Below are 19,685 nucleotides of genomic sequence, written 5' to 3' on the forward strand. Positions count from 1 at the left end.
ATGAAGCAGACTGAGGAAGGAATCACAGTACAGGCACCTATCTCAGGCAGCACTACAAATATAAATTATCTCATGTTTTGTTTTGCTTTTACAGTGTGCTATCATTAAAGAAATAATACTGAACTATTCAAGTCATAGAAGAAATGTTATAAATGGTCCACCAAAGGAACCTTCAATATTCATCATACCTACGAGAAGAAGGACACTTGGAGATAAAGGTGAAAAAGTAGTGGGTTGTAGTAGTCTATAACCAGGTTCAATGTTTAGTTAGAATCCTGTTTAACAATCTAAAATCTCTTCAGCTTCCTCTGTTAATAATTATTTCTAGAGCAAACCACAGTCATATTCTCAAATCATCTGAGTCTTTCTGCAACTACCCAGTGAAGACCTTTTTTAGTGTTTCTGAAGCATCCTCCAGCTTTCTCCATATGTTTTGCTTACTACTGATGACCCTAGACAAAAACCAGCTTTCAAAGTCAGGGGTCTGGGTTGGCAAAAGGAAAAGAAAGCTCTAGAAATTCTGAACCTTACTATTTGTTTTACCACTATAAGCTTCCCACAGCTGTAACTGTAAACAGTTGGAGAAGGAAAGAGGTATCTTTCACTGTACCAGGAATACAGAGGTTGTTATCTTGAGCAACTGAATTGTCATGAAGAGCTGACTGGCATGCAATATCTGTAAGTCTTTAGATAAATTCCAGGATCAAATTGTAATGTTTTATTATTCAGTCTGAAAGTAACAATACACTCAACATATGAAGCCCATGATGTATGCTGCACAATTAGTATGGAGGGATACTTTTACTTGCTGCATCAGATACCAAAGAGAAATTCCATGTTCCTAACACTGCCCAGAAAGACAACACAAAGAATCCTTTAATTTTTTAATTTCCTAATAAAAAATGGACAAAGTTCACTCAATAAGGTGGCTCTGTTACTCCTTTTCCTCCTAAACACTCCCAAAAGTCTATCAGAGGCTTATTTTGCCTCCACCAGCTGCCCATTTAGCTGGAGTCAAACAGGCACTTCAAGACAAAGGACAGTTGAAACTAGACCTGCAGCTAAAGGCTGGATCAAGACAGGACACTGAGGACAATGTCACCATATTGCCAGCACTGTGACCCAGACTGCCTTGCTGCCTTTCCCCAGTGACTTACAAACACACTAAACTGTAAAAATGATGCAGTAGAATGACAGGAGCAAGAACCTTGCAGAAAAGATGATCACAGGTCAAACAAAAGTTCTGCAGAGAAGAAGAAACTATTTGCAAGTTTTACCTGCTAGTCCTGTCTGAGGCCACAGATGAGGCCAAGGGCTCACAGTACAAAGCAACATGAGCTGCCTGCAGACTCAAGGGCTGTGTTATCAAGACATTAAGCCTGTTCCCCTTTTATTACAAATCCAAAGGAAGTCTGACACATATGTGGTAACACCAAGTTCAGACACTTCCCTACAGACTGATTGGCTGCCACCTGCTCTTGTCCAATGTAATAAGAACAACAAAAAAGCGCAAAACTTTAGAGAATGAATTAAAATTTGTCTTAAACTACAACTGGCAATGACTAATCCCCTAGGTCTGAAGTACCAAAGGACAACTGGTAGTCACAAGTCTTATATTTAAAACTATGGGAATAGGCTGACTAAATCTTCATATATCATAGCCTAGCATATATCAAAGCCTAGCAAAAAAACACTCATGACTTCTCATTTCTGTGTCTCAGTTGTGGAAAAATCCCCAAGTACATGCATACTTGGCTGCTTCAAAACATCCCTCTAATTGTCCAGGCTGTCAACTGACACATATCAAAATCTGGCTTATACAGTTCTATCCTATTTGATAAAGATGCAGTGTTTGCCTTAATATCTATGTTAGCAAATGTTCCAGCTGAGAAAGGGTGAATTGCAATGCTCATAGGAAACGAAAGCAGATGCAGTCATCTTCTTAACCCAACTCAAGCAAAAATAAACAAAAGATCTCCGATGAGTTGACCAGATACCTAAGAAAAACCCAGGTAGTAGCCAGCTTGGTTAGAGATTTCAGAACAGATTTGCAGCAGTTCATTTTGAATACACTGGTACACTGGGAAAAATAAACCTGAAAGTCTGAAGAAGACAGGTAATGCATCATTGAGAGCATGTTTGGAGCAGGGTAGAGAAAGCATCTAACCATAGTGCTGCCATTCCACACTTCCATTGCTAAGTCTTTCCTGAAAGAAAGTAATGGAGGAAAACATTTACAGAGAGGTCTAAATATTAGCAATACAACTGTTTGAAAAAGACTGTACTTTCAAGCAGGAGGGGAATTCTGGGTTACCATAGCAGCCACCCACTCTCAAAAGTGGGGAAGGGGGAAAAAAGAAGAGTCAAGAACTTAGATGAGAAAAGAAGCTATTGTTAACAAGACAATATGCTAGGTGATAAGAATATGGCTGCACTTAAACGGAGTGAGATAGAAGCATTATTAGATAAAGCACAGGTTTTGTTTCTAAATGGGTTGACCGGTTAAATCACAAAAGTCTGACAGTGAAATCACACAAGTCTGATGGCATTTACTTCACCCTTCAGAGAGCAAGGACTTGGATCAGCTTGTTGTGTGGTTTTGGCCTTTAAGCTGGTTTTGTTTTGTGCACAACTGGCTAAAATATCCAGGGAGGATTCTGTACCAATCTCTCCCTCTCCCAAATTTCTGTTAACCAAAAAGAAAGCACATTTTGTACCAGAGATTATATGCTAATGAAATACTGAATAATATATGGAGATCTTTATGTCCCCACTCTCAATAACTGTTGTAACATGGCTCTAAGACTAGGCTACTGTTTTAAATCTTCTACTCCAGTGAACAGTGATGAGAAAATTGTTTTTAGGGCCAACTATCCTCACAAACATCATGTCAATGTAAGGACATGACCCCAAATATTGGAACATGGCAATTTTTTTCCCTGGTGTGTAATAAACAGTATTTTTAGCTTCAACTATGCAGTAGGATTTAAAAAAAACAAAAACAAAACAACAATACAAAAAACCAAAAAAACAACTGCTAATATTGTATCATTGCATCAAGGAGCTACTATAAGAACTCAGAAATCTTAAGAGCAGCTTATAGTGCTTCAGTTAAATGATGACAGTGTCATGCATCATGCAGTGATACAGTAATGACATAGAATATATTTCTGCAAGTACTGAAAGAGCACATAAGTCATGACAAGGATCGCAGTAGTTTTAGTTTTTGATATCACTAACTGTATATTGACCAGAGGCAAGGTTTGCATAAAGTATTCCTTGTTCATGGCAAAAGCCACTGATACTAGGCATTACTAATGTCTACTTTTTGTTTTTAAAATGTATAAATATGATTTTACTTCCTGCTTTGCAGTAGCTGAACAGTTGGTTTCCTTTAGTTACTGTGACTCATGGCAGCAGTGGAAATACAACTTTACAGATGGATGAGAAAAATAGGAGCAATTAAAATAAAAATTCTGAGTATTTTCTAAAATAGCTTGCACCAAATTTAGAGGTATGTTTCAGTGAAGCTAAACCTTAGATATCTCCTCAAATAAAGACAATACTATTAGAAGACTTACAGTTGCCTCAAGTTAGAATAGAATATTATTGATCATCTCTTATTTGCAGATAACACTTGCCTGTACTAACTGTTAATCCACCCCTCTTAAACGACATTGCTCTCAAGCAACTTTTGATAAATGTTACTGTCAGTGCTGCAGATTTAATCAACTGGTTCTAAAACCATATGCAGAAACACAGAGTTGACACACTGTCTGTGGATGGGGTTGATCTTTGCCACGTTGGCAAACATCAGTTTCCAGATCAATCAGGAATTAAATTTGGTCATTCAGTATATGCTCGAAAGCAATGCACACAGAGTTATATCCACCTGTGCATACACACACACACACATACATACAACATACATGTCTAGGCAGGCCACTGTTCAAATACTGCAGGAATTAAAGGGATGACTCCTGCACTGACCGCAGAGGTGTGTACACACACACACACACACACACACACACACACTTGCCTGGTTTCCCACTCATACTATGAGGGCAGCCCTGGGCCCGCCCAGAGGGCTACAAAGGACTGATTATCAGCCAGGTCAGGTCAGAGATTCCCACAGGCATGGGCTGGGGACAGCACATGAACAAGATTTGCTCCTGCTTAAGACTGGAATGATACGCACTCCAAACTAAGCCAGTGATACTTCACAGAGCTACAGGAGTGAGATTAATAGGTCACTCTTCCTCTGCCCTGCCTGTCCTCAGCCTACACAAGAGCTCTGATGCCAAGCAGTAAACATCAGTTTTTATCCCAGCCCTGCTCATCACTCCCTGTAACAGAGAGGAGAGAGGGGAAAAAGGGTGGATTGTCTTGTAGCCCACCTCACTGCATAAGAGCCAAACTGACTGCATGAGCAGTGAGGTATCTATAAATGCCAATCCTGGTACCAAAAGACATGCACAAATCTCAGGGAACCTGCAGAGATCAGATGTATATATATGCCCCCCCTTCTGCTTCACCCTACCAAAGAATATGGCCATGTGCAACTCTACTGATCTGTACTGGGTTAAAACATGGAAAGGAACTACTACCAGTGAGAAGCAATCCCTACTCTTATTCTTTACCACCTAACAAAGTATCGTCCCACAAGCTCTGAAAATGGGGAAAAAGTAAACCAAGAAACTGTTTATCCTAAATCTGTAACCCTTTATGGACAACTTGCCCTCTCTTACCACTGCCTTGGCTTTCAAGGCTCAAAAACCACTACACTTTGTCAGAATTAAGTCAAATGAATCGCATTCTCAAAGGACTCACAGTAAGTTACAGAAGGTTTACATCCAGAAATCAGTCAATAATTACCTTATCTTCTGCCCATTCCTCCCTCCTCCCCCTCACAGTGTGAGCCATTTGCTCTCAACAATATAGTGACAATAAACAGTACAATATACTTACAGCCAGATACATAGCTGCATATACGCTTAGTGCTGCTTCTTTGGATGGGAATGTCTTTCTGGCTTTCATGATAAGGTCTGGATTTCCAGTACAGGCATGAACGCTACTGATGAACTGTGTATACTGTTTACATCCAAGTGCTGTATAGTTGGGTTTACAAAGTGCAAGAAAATGGGGTGCAAGATTCCCTGTTACTACTTGTCCAGCATTGACAAAGATGTCCGTAGCAAACAGTCCAAATGCGTAAATTCCTAAAGACGGAAACAAAGAGTTAAATTTCCTGACAAATTCACTCCATGGCAACATATTATATTATTTATCAAAGCAATATACCGGCTTCTTCCATTCAAGAACATGAAAAATCCTCACATGTACTGTACCCTAAAGATCATGGCTCGTGCTGGTGATGTTACTACACAACTGCAGCAGCAACACTTCAATGTACCCACACAGCTGATGCCTCTCCACCTTCCCAGGCCCCCTAGCCACGCATGCCCCCTGTTTGGGGTAGGTAGCTATACTGGTACAGAAATTTTACCCATGTTCATTAAACATGGTGCAGTGACAGAGGCAAATTCTTCACCCTTTAAATCTCCTTGAGAACTAAAGCAGCTAGGCACTGATAGAGAAGTAACCTGAAAAGTTGTAACACATATTGGACAAACATTTTCTTTTCCCTTGCAGCTGTAAAGAAGTTAAAATACTGAATAATTCAATATTGCCATTCACAAGTTGTTTTCATCTGCCTGCTACTGGGTAAGTCCCTATGCAAGGCATATTAATCACAGTATCAACACAGCAAGATAAAGACCTATATATTTGAGGAGCTACTTATGCTAAAGAGTTTTTTTAATCAGACGTATCAGCAAAACATTAAGCACGTGTACTCATTCATTAGAATGTAAATGCATGTATCTGATTACTTAAAAGAAAACAGATTTCTGCTATTCTGAAGTCCCTTTCTACCCTTTTGCAAATAGAAAATGAGCCCTGGAAGAACACGCAAACACAGCACTCTGACCAGGAGGCAAAGCCAGCAGCTGCTTATTCAAATTCCACCTGAGATATAGATTTCCTCCTGTATTTCCACAGGCAAATCACCTTACTTTTCCCATACTCCAATACAGAGCAAGTTCTGGCAAATCCCAGCTTCATGGGGCACTATGAGGACTGTACTAGATGAACACCACAGCAGACACAATTTCACAGAAACTTGCGTTTCTACAGGTCAGGGTTGTTTTCTCAGCAAAGCCAGAGGATCAAGGATGATTTCTGGGATCTGGCTGGTCAGCAGTGTCACACTAATGTTAATTCACTCTGAGATGCGAGACTCTGGTGAGCAGCAGACTGTGCCTAGCCAAGTCGCTTCACAGAAGGGCCCTTTCAGCAAGTCCCGAGGGTGTGCACTGCCCGCACAGAGGTGGCCACATCACTTTGTGTGAGCGCAATGGGTAGCGATGCCTCGTGCGGTACAACAGCACAGAGCCTTCTGTTCATCCCTGCCCTCCCTCGCAATTTTTTCTTTGCTTCTGTGAAAAAAGGAGGGCCCACCTAGTAGGAAGGAAACTCAGGCACTGATTATACACAGAGCAACTGGAGTGGAAGGAGTGCCTCACCATCACTCCCCACCTCCTTCCGACCTGTGCAACACAGTGTCATTCCTAATGACTTCTTGCACTGAATGTGACAGCAGCAATCACCCTCTCAGAAGGCAGGCACGGCTGTTACACAAACACTGCAAATACAGACACAGCTGCACATGTCCTCCCTCCCCCAGTGACTGGGGCACGCAGCAGGATTAGCTGCCCCAAGGCTTCATTCCTCCAGCTGTTTCTCTTAGATACAACCATGAGAGAGAAGCAAACAACAGAACTGAGCCCTGCCGTGGCATCCCTACACACATTAAGAAGCAGCATCTGGGAATATTCGATACACATTTTGAGTGGTGAGACTTCTCCCTCCAAACATGTTTAGAGTAAACTAAGTACAAAAGATGACTCCTCATATCTACCGAAGTCAACGGGGGGGTTTTAGCCAAAATCAGTGTAGCATGGATTTAGTACAGTTTTCTACTAGAGACCATAATACAATATCCAGACTAAGAAAGTATCTAAATTTGGTTGACTTCAAACACACATTTATATTCCAATATCTTCAACTCTGGCCATGTCTGTGTGGGCACATGCATGTGTGTATGTACTGTCATCCATAGATATGGCACAAGGATATCACCTTTCTTCATTTCACCCCACTCCAGGCCTGCTAGTTGTTTTTCCCCCTTGTGGTCCTATTTTTTTTCTATTTTTACAGCTGTTTCTGCAACTGTTTTTTAATCCAAACTTCCAAGAAGCTTCATTTGCTACCTGAAAGGAACACTGAACCTGAGTTAAGACTATATACAAAATGTTGTATGGTTATCTGAGTATTTTCCCCAGGTCAAAATTAAGACATAATTGATCATTCTCACCATTCAGAAAAAGAAAGCAGTAATTTTGCTCATACCAAGGAATCTGATGGTCCTGCGCACCAGTGGATTTATATAACAACAGTCTCCAGTTAATATTGTTTTTTCTTGGTTTTCAAAATCCTTTGTTGCTAACTGTAGACAAAAGACTGCAGTTTCTCCAACGATAATCTTAGGGGAGGAGAAGAAAGGGGAGAGAAATGGTACATCAGATTACTGCAAGTCAAATACACTAATATTACAGAGACAGCCATCTCATCTTAAAGAAACAATACTAAACCAGCACAAAAGACAACATAAGTGAATCAAGTTCTGTACATTAATCTTCTTATGAGGGAAACATGCCTTATGGCTTGCTTTACTTTATTTGCCTTAAAAGAGAATAAATTACTACAACCAGGATTTGGAGTCGACATAGCATAACCTAGTTTTCAGGATGAGGGGAAAGAGAAAGAAAAAAATCTATTAGTTCAAGAACAACAGATCACATAATGCAGAAGATTTGCACCACAGTAAAGGTCTAATCCTGGAAGATGCTGAACATTTCAGTTTTCACACAGCTTTCACTGGCACTAAGCACTTTACAGGGCTGAGCTGTAAATTTTGGACTATAGTGGGTGAAAATTTAAAAAAAAAAAAAAATCTTAAAAGAACTCCTGTACACATCAGAGGTTTGGTTTGCCAGGAGGCACTTGACAGGGTTTGATTCATATTTTGCCAGCTAAGTTTATCAAGTCTGGCTTTAGCTCTGTTCCTCATGCTTGAACAAAGTATCACCACTGATACTTTATCATTGTTTCGCATCCATTATACCAAAATGAATAAAGTTCTCATGTCCATATATCATTTACATTATGGTTGGTAAAAAATAAACAAAAATTAAAAAATAAAAAAAATATGCATTTTGAATGTAAAATCTCCCCTGTAGGTTGTGTATTTACGTGTACAGCAAAGCATGGTCTTTAATTTATTCAAACAGTTACAGTATTGAGACTTAATAGCCAAAGCCAAGCCTTAAGCAGGTACTTATCTAAACCTACAATACTGAAGTGTTATGGCAGGTAGCACAGGTACAACCAAAAAGTAAAGCAGAAGGGTCAAATACTGACCACTGTATTTCAACTCTGATTCACTGTGGGAATTATAGGCAAAGCTCTTCCACTCTTCTATATGAAAAGCTGTAAAAGGTGTTCTTTACTGATAGGTAAATCACACTTTGATAAACAGGAATGAAGATCAGCAAACTGAAGTCTGAATACTACACAAATACAAGAAATAATGCCATTAAATCTGATTCACTGCCTAGGTTTTCTTTTCCAAAACCTTTGGCCTAAGAGAAAAATACAAACCTTTTAATACATCACAATAGGTCTGAACAGTTCTACACACAGCACTGGTTACAAAAAAAACCCAACTATGGGCACTGACTCACATGTACATTTTGTTGTCACAAAGAACGCAATTAATGACCTTACTCAGCTGAGTGTAGATCTACACAGATAACCCTGGGGCTGAATTGTGACCCATAGGAGAAAAGTGCTTCTTACAAACAATGTGGCACAAGTGACAAAAATAACTGTGGTGGCAAGTGTGTAAAAAGCAAAATTCAGCTTGTCACCAAAACAGTCATTATCTATTACTTTAGACTGGCTTCAGATCCCAGTGGAATTTTTAGATCAAACAGAAATTTCAATACCTGAACAAGTATCCTCTCTCTATTTTGATGCAAGCAAATTTTTAGCCTACTGAAGGCTTCCTTCATCTATAATTAGCACATGATCAGTATACATGAAAACTAACTCAACCTTGAATTCAAGGCCATCCAAATTACGACAAGGAGAATTCAACCCAATGATCCCTACATCTCTCTTGAAAAAAACATACAAATAAAAAAAAATCAGGTTTAATATGATTCATAAAGGTGAGAACTGAAACAGTATTATTTTCTGTGAGTCACAGTATCGCCTTTCTTTCCTCTCTCATCAAGGACTAGGCAACCTGAAAACAGTCAGATTCTGCATTAAACTGATTCTTTTTGCCAAACTCAATAAATTTCAGTAAAATTTTCACAGATTTTGAAACTCCAGGAAAAATCAGAATTCAGCACAAGGGAAGCATCTGTGACATACAGCGCTCAACCTTTTGCAAGAACACCATGAGAAGGAGTGCCAGCAAGCTCAACTCTCCAGCTCTGAGCACAGACTGACTCTGCTGATCTAAGAATAAAAGCCTTCTTGCATGGTAGGGAAGCTGGGGTTAACAAAAGGGAGAACTGCTCACTCATAGGAAAGGAGACCCTCATTTACAGTAACCTGTCTTCATCAGCTGCATCTAGATCCTTGCTGCTGCCAACAATTTTTCCTTGTTACAGTTCCCATCTTTGATGGTGACCCAGGAAGAAAACTCTCTGTTCCGAGAATAGCAGGGAATGGTGTTCCTTCTTGGCGGAATAAAAATACTCCCAGAGTGGGCACGTATGTGCAAGGGTCAGAAGGATGCAGAACCCGGTTAAAGACAAAATTTTTGCTGTAGCAGGCCTAGTGCTCTACTGTCAGAAGTAATCAGAGTGCGATATGCCACTGAGCACACAAGGCATTCATCTCTATGCTTCTGTGGCTTCACTTTGATAGAATCCTTCTAGAATTTGGCAATAAATACAGGTTCTTTATTTTTCTGTACTGGCAGCTCAGCTAAAGCTGTTCTTCCTCCATCCTTCAGCACAAGCACTGCTCATCTCAATAATCAGCCTATTGATGTTTCAGAAATGGAAAGAAAATCTTTTTCAATCTCAGCAAATCCCAGGAGAGATTCTGTTTCCCAGTGCAGTTCTTTCTCCTTCTTCTCTCCAGCATCACTGGCAATAATCAGCCCTGAGGGTAGACGAAAAGGAGGGAGATCTCCCCCTTGTCCTTTACAATAATTTGCATGCCTGGAATATTCCTTGAAGGGACAATTTCTGTATTCCCGCTGGCACAGGAACCAGCATTACCACTTCCACTGCATGTGCAAGTTGTAACCAGTCAACAAATGACATTTAATTTAACAGAATTATTTGTGTACTTTTTCTCTAAGCCTTGGGGCAAAAAGTTTTTGGAATTCCTAAACTGACAGTGAAAGATTGCAATGGAGAATCTGAATGTTCTGACAACACAAATCTCTGGACAAAACTACACAAGTTCAGGTATAGAAATATAATCTGCAATGAAAAGAAAAGGATATTAGAAGTATCTTTTACTTTATTCTAACAGGGTCATACTACTTAAGATCACTGTACAAATTTCCAGAAGGTATATATTAAAATTCTTAGCTCACAGATATTTTAACATCTGTTAAAAGTAGAGGAGGCCATCCTTCCCTAAGGGTGAGAAAACCTTTTGACATACAACTACAGCATGTAAAGTATAAGGAAAAGAACAATCTTCAGCTGAAGACAAACAATACGAAGTGCAGGTTTTCCACTATTCTAAAGAACATATATATAAATAACTTACTTTCACAGTCCTTAGATAAAAACACAGCGTACATAATTGCTACAAGAAGAAGCAAGACAATAATGATCCTTTATTCTTATGGAAGCATGTAAAAAAATATTAACGCAGTACAATTTAAGTTATAGGAGAAGTTTCACCTCTTAACCCCTGATTAATTTATTAGCTGATTGATTTTCATTGTGGTTTTAAACTAGTAATGTATTTATTAACAACCACCTTTCCTTGTTTTCTACACAGGATTCTTATAGCCTTTAGCACACATTCTCTACACTGATTCCTTCCTCCCAAATAAGTCCAGGGTTTTTTTCTCTATTAGTCATTTTTCTGAATCCAGGCAAGCTGTTCCTTGCTTTAGCACCGCATGTCAATTTAGAAATCTAATTTGGCCTTCCCAAAATGATCCATCCAGTATATTCTTAACTTGGTTCTAAATTCTGAGCTGTTTTTCAACTTAGAATGTCAAGCCTGACTCATTCCAAATATTAGAGCTAGAGTAGCTCTGACACTGTTGATTTTCCAGTAAACTGACTCCATAAACAAACTTCCCCTACTGTCACCTATGGTTTACAACACCCAGCACCTATATAAATAAATTACCTTAAATCTGCACTTCTGAAATACTAATGAGGTTTATTTTTATGGTCTACCTTCTCATCTATATCATGTAACTGCCTATAAACCCCCAGGACTCAAGTGAGAATTAAACATTCATTTGGATGACAAGATATCTGAGGGTGCATTAGTGCATTTAAACAAGATAAATCCTGAAATTTAAGGTTGATAACCTCTATTTGGGATTAGAAAATAAATTTCCATGTATGCAGTCATAGACTATTCTAGCTAACACCTACTTTAGGATATACAAGTGTTCATGAAATATTTCACACAGGCTAAGGAACGCTGTGGAATACACGATTCCCTCTCTGCCAATTCTCAGGGTTATGCTGTAGCTACAGCAACCACTCAGATAGATGAGTAACGCTGAAAAGCAGTTATTGCATTAAAAAAGGCCACTAAATATTCATCCATGTGTTAAACTTGTCAAGTTAAGAAGAACAGTTTACAATACTGTGCATTGTCATTTCACTTCTGACTTCTTTTCATTCACTGTATTTCTCTCATTCAGGCATGACTTGAACCCTACTCAAGGCTTCTGTGAGACCATCTTCAAGAAATAACACAGTGAGGGATTGTCCCTTTGGGGAATGAACATCTTGGGCAGTCCACAGCTCTGCTTTTCTCTTTAGAATGAGCGTCCTTGTACTTCCTTATCAGAAAGAAGGGAAGCTGGGAACTGGAGCTAAAAGTCTTGGGGATGATTCATGTATCTCTGGGGAAATTGTTATCAATTAAGTTGCATTGCCTCCCCATTCATTTCACTTATGAGTTCCCACTCATCAGTGTGGTGTAGACCTCTCCTAAAAACATGGTTTCCATATGATTTCTTATTCCTGCTCTTTACCTTGTCCTCTTAACTTTTGAGACCACGGAGTATTTCTGGCCAATTTCCTCTTTAAAAATGCTATTAACGTACCAAAGAGCATAGTGATCTCAGAGTTTGGAAAATCTAGCAGCATAAATCTTGGCTTCAGTGATGCTGCTCTACTCTCTGCTTTAAAAATGTTGAGTGAGGTGACAGCCCTGGCAGGAAAAGCAGCAACTGTATTTCCAGCAGTAGCAATTTCAAGTTCATTATGCAGAGCTTTCCCTTGAGGCCATTTTCTTTGTGGTTTTCTTGTTCTTTGCTTCTTGCTTGCTTAAACTGACAGCCAATGCCCTGGTTGATTTTCACAAAAGTACATTTTCTATAGTGAAAAATGACCAGTAGTTTTGCAGAAAATGAAAAAATGAATCCTAGATAAATCTGTCTGCTATTGATTAAATACAAAATATCCCCTCTTGCATTCAGCATGAGCATATAGGACCACATTGCATTGTAGCTTCTGAAGCTCTAGAAAAAAGATCTGAATTAAAAAATTGCTTTTTCTAGAGAAAGACATTGAAAAAAATACTTGGCCTTTTTGATCCAGTAAATTTTGTTTTAAAAATAAATAGGTTTTGGTTTGGTTTTTTTTTGAGAAAAAAACCAAAACTTAAATAGAGTTCCTGATATATATCTGGTCATGGCCACTTACAAAAAAAAAAAAACCAGGAGCAAAAGATTAGATATCTAATACTGAAACATTATCTGTAGGCTATATATGGTCTAGTGTATAGTCTGTGGTGACCGTGACAGGACCCAAGGGAATGGCCTGAAGTTGTGTCAGGGAAGGTTTAGGTTGGATATTAAGAAAAGGTTCTTGATCCAGAGGGTGGCTGAGCACTGAAGCAATTGGACAATGCTCTCAGGCACATGGTGTGGCTCTTGTGGAAGGTCGTGTGCTGGGCTAAGGGTTGGACTCAATGGTCCTTGTGGGTCCCTTCCAACTCAGTATATTCTGTGATTCCATATGCTACTAAACAATAATGTTACTTCAGAGAGGAAGGATTTTTGAAAGCAAGAGGTACATAATACCCAAGCATTTATAAGCAGGAAGCCAGAAGTGAACCCCATGAGCATGTAATCACAGAGACATGGACAACTTCTTCATTTGCTGAATTATCTTCATCATTACTTTACCATATGAGAGAAGAAAATGAAATAGTTTTCCGCATAGAATCTCTAAGAGCTTCTTTTGCTCCCCTTTCTCTTTTTTTTCCTTAACTGATCATGTGTGCAAATGGCATCTCCTCTGGAGCATGTCTGTGGTGTCCAACAGGCAAAGCCTCTGCAGAGCAGCACCAGGGCTGGAACCACACAATGCCAGAGCCAAGTCCGGTTACACACAAGGGTCATTTTGAGGAAGAGTTACCAGGAGTCCTCTCTTCTGAGCCTAACTAGGAGAAGGTCCAGAGCACAAGTTTTGGCACGTAAGAGCAGACCCTGTCGCAGCACCTGATGCTCCATGGCAGAGGCAGAGGGATGAGCAGCAGCCCCACAGGGTGCACCAGCCCTGCCAGGCTCCTCCTCGATGACAAATTCACTCTGGTTCTAACTACATTCAGCCCTCTGTATCCACTGTGCTTGGCAGTACAGCTCTGGCTCAAGTCTCCTAAACCTTTAGTATCACTGTGAGATGAAGAACATCCAGCTGCTCTGCTCTGCAGTTCTCCCAGCAATTAGAGTGGCCAGGACACTGGGAAAACAAGCTCAGTAATGCCAGTGTGGCAGCCTGGGGGTCAAATAAGTGCCTGGCAACTGGCTCTTGAACTATCTAAACTACTGGCACAGTTTCACAATACTGAGACAACTATTCTTGGTGAACACATTGCAAGAGGTAGTAGATAACAGGCATTCATGAGAACTCTTTCATATGCACTGAGCTTTTCTAATTTTAAAATGTAACATCCAACAGCTAGGGGGAAAAAAAAAAAAGAAGTTAATCTAGAGAAAATCTCTACATGTAAAAAAACCCCTAGTAAATAGTGAGGGGAAGAGAGAAAAATTAATTCAAAACTGTTCTAAAAAGAATCAATTCACATTTCACACTGTAAAGTTACTTTAGGCTCCAATACTCCAGATAAGGTTCTTATAGCAGGAAATTCATACAGTTAAGTTGTTCTCATTTTCTTTTTACAAAAAACAAGGATGACATTATCCAGAGTTTCCAAGCTCCACACTTTACAAACACACCTCGTTAGGAAGTTGTAATATGACCAGAGATCAACTAATTTCAGACTCCCGATCTCTGACTGATACTTGAAAAAGGTTGTTGTTAAATATAATTATTTCATAAGGGAATTTGAAAAAGAATTTTACATAAAAATTTCTCCTTTTTTTCCAAGCGTTTAACTTCAGCTTTTAAAATACTATGATAATTGTGAAGGAACAACAAAATGTTCATAAATCTATGATTTATGTTCCCTATTAGAAGATGAATGTCATACATGTTCAGCTCTGTACTCAGCTGTATCAAGGAAGTCTTCCATTGGACTTCAAGTGACACATCTGACAAAGACTGTGGTTGGTTCCTTATGGCCTGGCCTTAGTAAACCCCTTTGTTTCTTGACTGCCCAAGAAAATGCCAGACAGTACTTTGTTCTCTCTGTTGAGTGAGATTGGTTTCTTAATCCATGTCTGCACACTGAAAACGTTAATCCTTGACAAACACTATACCAATGCTTATGCCACCCATTCCAATGACCATTTCCAACAGCGATGTTACGCTGTATTTTAAACCTTAGGTGATCTACGCAACTGCACTCTTCTACCCAGGATGAACATTCAATTGCAAAATTCAACATAAACGGTCTTTCATCCCTGTTTGAATAAAAACTGATCACATAAAAGGCATCTCTTAAAGATTCTAGTCACAAAGTAGTGGTTTTACAGTCAGTATATGTCTGTAGCCAACTGTTCTCAGAGGCTCAGAGGAAGAAGAATATCTGATTTTCCTTCTTTTCACACTGTCTTACTTCTATCTCACTTCTACTCAAGGCCAGCCACATTTTGCAGATACATTATTCCTGAGATCAGTTCAAGGAAAGCTGCTTTCACTGAATTGCCATTGTCATCAAACAAATTGAAACTGAAGGACCAAATACTGTAACAGTATAAGCACCCTGTGTTTTAGTAAAGCTATGAGAAAAACAGGCTGTACAGAAGATTAATACCTGTAAGATTCCACAAAAATTGTTGTCTGGATTTTTGTGGTAAAATATGTGAATCTGCAAAACATACACAGAATTGGTTTTTTACTTATGCTTGTTATTATCAATTACTATTTGATTCCTAATGATAAATTTAAGAGATAGCTCAGTAAAATAACTCTACACTTTTTATTAAAAATTATTTTCACAATAAAATAGCTTTCTTTGAAATCACATACCTAGCTCTGCTCCTACTATAATGGCCTCTGTATAAGCATCCCTTCCTTTACAGTTATCTTAGGTTGCAGTATAAGTGCCAACACACCAAATGCATTAAGGTCATTAACTTCTTCCAATTGAAATCAAAGGTAATAACCCCACGAATTTCAACAGGAGCTGGATTGGTTGTGAGAACCTATAGCGCTCCAGATTAAGAGCAATACTTAATCCAAAGTCAAGAAAGGGATCTTAGCCATGAATGCTATCCCAAGAAAACAATAAAACAAAACTAGGAGGACAAGCCAATTTTACAGGGGAGTAGTATGAAATATTTGGGAAGGAGGTTTAACAGGTCAGATAAATCAGAAAAAAAAAGTCCAAAAATGTAATGCCCACTCAGTGTTTTACCTTAAAGTCATTGTTTTTATATACTACTTTACGTCTTCACGCTGTAAGCATTATTGTAAAGGATCCAGGCGTCATTAAAAATGGGGTTAAAACATTTTAAAAGCCAATGCAGAGAAGCACTGAATCCAAAACTATTACTTACTCTGAGCTGTCTCTCATTAGGATTACTTGTACGCAATATGTGCATACAGCATAAAACCAGCAGTAAAACTACTCAGTAACAAACCATGACAGTATTAATCCACTCTCCTAATGCCTCTGAAAGCCAGGAAACAAGTGACCAAATCTTTCAAAGAAAAGTACTGACTGCAACTTACACTGACACTAGAGTAACACAGTCAAAGAGAACTACTCCACAAAAATTAACTTGTGAAGTTTCACTGACTTCAGGCAGACCCACAGTGTTATTCCTGTAACAGTCAGTAGAGATGCTGGTCAGTGAGAAAAGATCCAAAGGAGAAAAAGAGATCAGAATCCCTCTTCTAGACTCACCTCAAACAACCACTAACCCCAGATATGAAACAGTGTGTCACCATTCCCCTGCATCTCCTTCCTCAGACCTTCAAGCTGTAATTTCAGTGTGCAATTATTTCTTCTTAAGAATGTTACTACAATAAATTATGATCCTGAAGTGATGTTTATTAGAAACAGCATCTTAGTGAAGTCATCAAAGTGGGGGCAGAGGCCTGTTTATGAGCACCAGAGGCTTTAATAGTTACTTACCACTGCTCTTAACAATGCAATGGGAGTGAAGTTAGCCAGCAAGCTTTTTCACACAACATTGCATAGCAGTAATATATCCCATTTGTCTTTATTTGATACATATACATGTAGAAAGACCTTCTCAATAACGATACTGTATGTCCTGCAGACCAAATATGGGGCGTTTTCTTTATGGTTTTCTGCAAATATGATTTGCACCACTTTTGTCACTCTTTCAACTCTGCTATACAATGTCTATTTTACTGCTCCTGCTACAAATCCAGATGGCTGCAGATGTGTAGCTGGCAACACTATGTTGTCTGACCCTGTTTAGGAGTTTACACAATGCAGTGCTTGAATTAAGAGGAAGTCCCAAGTGCCCTCATTAGCACAGCAGCCAATGAGCTGAAACAGGAGCAGCAAGAGTGGGAAATTTTAGCAAAAATTTCCTAGTACAGGAAATGCCTGCAAGACAGAGAGGAGATTGTGTACTTTGCTGTGAAGACAGCAGAGCATAAAAACAGCTCTTTAAGGCATGCAATGGTATTCTGAAAACTAATTGCAAAGTCTATTGGCCAAAGTAAGCCCAGCTACTCTTCTTCAGTATGACTGTGTCTCCTTCCACTCATAACATAGTGCAAAATGCTTTACCTTAACAAGGATCATCTCATTTGCACAGATCTATAAAAATATTAGTAAACATGTTGCTGCTTTATCAAATATCTTGGAAAAAAGTTCAAGAGGTGAGAGAAGCATTTTAAGGATGAATGTCTACTTAAAAATTTTCGATCTTGTCAAGTTTTAACACTGACTGCCTTCAAGGCAGACTTTGAAAGAGCTGGCTTTTGGTCTTCTCTGTGAGGACAATAAATAGATAAAATACGTATTTGTTATGTAAGTGTATGAGCAGGTATTTTTAATCAATTTTGGATGCAATCTCATTACTCGAGCACCTTTAAATTACAAGTAAAGAAATTCACAGTATAGTGCCTTGAAAGGTGCTTGCACACATTTGGGAATATGATAATAATTCAAGCATTCTGACGTAATGAACTAATTCTTTCAGGCATTACTTTTTTTGCCACTGGCATTCAGAGTTAAAGTACACATAAACTAAACTATGGATACAAGTCAACCAGGTAAATATGACTGATTTTCTGGTAGCACATTGTGCGCACACTTGCATATGTAAATACGTTTAGTTTTTTAAAGAAATACTCTCTGCTTTACCATTTCCTCCTACTTCTAATCACAACAATCACAATCAACTCATAAGCAAAAGAAATAGTGAGTAAAACTGCAATATTAACTATGAAAATAAATGTGGTTCCACAAAAAGATTCTAGTAGCACCAAACTCATTCACATCTATAGTATTCCACCCCAGGAAAGCCTTGCGATTTCAAGTAGCACTGAAGCATGTGATTAAACTCCACCAATATGATGGTAATTTATTAACAATGAGTATGTATCTAGCTCCTATATAATGCTTTTCATGCAAAAATCCTCTAATGCTTTGCAGAGAAACCTAGTTTCACAACTACCACTCAATAGCTAGGCAGTAAAGGCTAGATGTCCCTCCTGCTTGAGTGGTCAGATCCCCCTATCGAGGCAAAGCCTGACAGAGCTCACAGCCCAGCTCTGTGCATTCATTCTGCCAGCTGCAGATGTCCCCAAAACATTCACATGCCCCAAGGTCAGTCTGCCTATAAACCTCATCTGCCTTTGGTAAACGTTGTGGAAAGAGTCCCCGTGACTGACTGAAGCGCTGACTTCAGTCAAGCATGAGCACTTGGCAAAGGGGCCCACCCCAACAGCCGGACTGTCCTCACACCATCACACTGAGTGTGCTTGTGGACTACAGGATAATGCAGCATAAGCTCCCCTTTCCTCCCTCGGGCCTCTTGCATGCTCAGACTCATGTCTGTGCAGTCTGAATGCACGATGGCAGCAGCCTCAAGCTTGGCCTGATGGCAAAGCCCTGATACACTCCAAGAGGTCCAAGGACACTCCTCATAGGAACAGGAGAGGCAGAAACTGAACAGTGAAAAGGCTCTGGACATCAAGCTTAATCTGTGCAAGTATGATCAAAGTACTATTACAATATGTGCTGAAGCTCAGGCACATCCACACATCGCTCTGCATACAGATGAACTGATGCCCAGACTTGCACCTGGGGAGGTCACACATCAGCCAGGAGCTGTTTGACCATACGAGGTCCCCATTTGTCAGTAGAGCCCCGTCATGGACAGGCTGTGCATCCACTGTGCAAAACACAAAAAAGCAACGTAGATTTGTCTAACTCTTAATTAAATCAGGTCAAGCTCAAATACTTCACCTCATGCTCCCCACAGGCTGCAAAAGTTGCATGTCATTGGTTACAGCAGCTCAGCTGACCCGTGACTAAGAAATCTTTAAGCAGAATTAATTCAGTCATGTCTGAGCCCTAAATTGCTACAGACAGGTCACAGAAATCCTTATTACTACCCAAAATAACTATACAGGGAAGCTGAGTTCCACTTACTGATTCTAATATTTAATACTCGACTTATAAAGAGGTAAACTGTATATTGACCAAAGAAATCCTCATAACAGTGATCAGAATTTGACTGACAAAAAAATAAAATTTATGACTCTGATCCTTTTTAGAGACAGTATGACCCTACCAACCTAAAACAACAGGTGTTTCAAAATGCTACATAGAGAAAGAAAAAATAAAATCAGAATAGCAGGGTACTATTAGGCTGAAATGCTCTTCATAGCTGCTTTTTCTCTTAATTATTATTTAGAAAACTAAAAACTGTG

At 39.3% G+C, this 19,685-nt stretch overlaps 1 protein-coding gene across 2 annotated transcripts in view; it reads right to left on the reverse strand.

The window, feature by feature from the left end:
- The window catches only part of PLPPR5 (phospholipid phosphatase related 5), a 43,993-nt gene that overhangs the window by 15,561 nt on the left and 8,747 nt on the right, over window positions 1–19,685 (reverse strand). For both annotated transcript variants that reach the window (XM_050307518.1, XM_050307519.1), the window contains exons 2-3: window positions 7,471–7,603; window positions 4,969–5,219 (exon numbers count right to left, since the gene is read on the reverse strand). In XM_050307518.1, coding sequence (XP_050163475.1) covers window positions 4,969–5,219; window positions 7,471–7,603 — 384 coding nt within the window. The remainder of the gene's footprint in view (window positions 1–4,968; window positions 5,220–7,470; window positions 7,604–19,685) is intronic.

The sequence above is a fragment of the Myiozetetes cayanensis genome, unplaced genomic scaffold, assembly GCF_022539395.1.
Source record: "Myiozetetes cayanensis isolate MyiCay16 unplaced genomic scaffold, myiCay2020 scf12, whole genome shotgun sequence".
Lineage (NCBI taxonomy): Eukaryota > Metazoa > Chordata > Aves > Passeriformes > Tyrannidae > Myiozetetes > Myiozetetes cayanensis.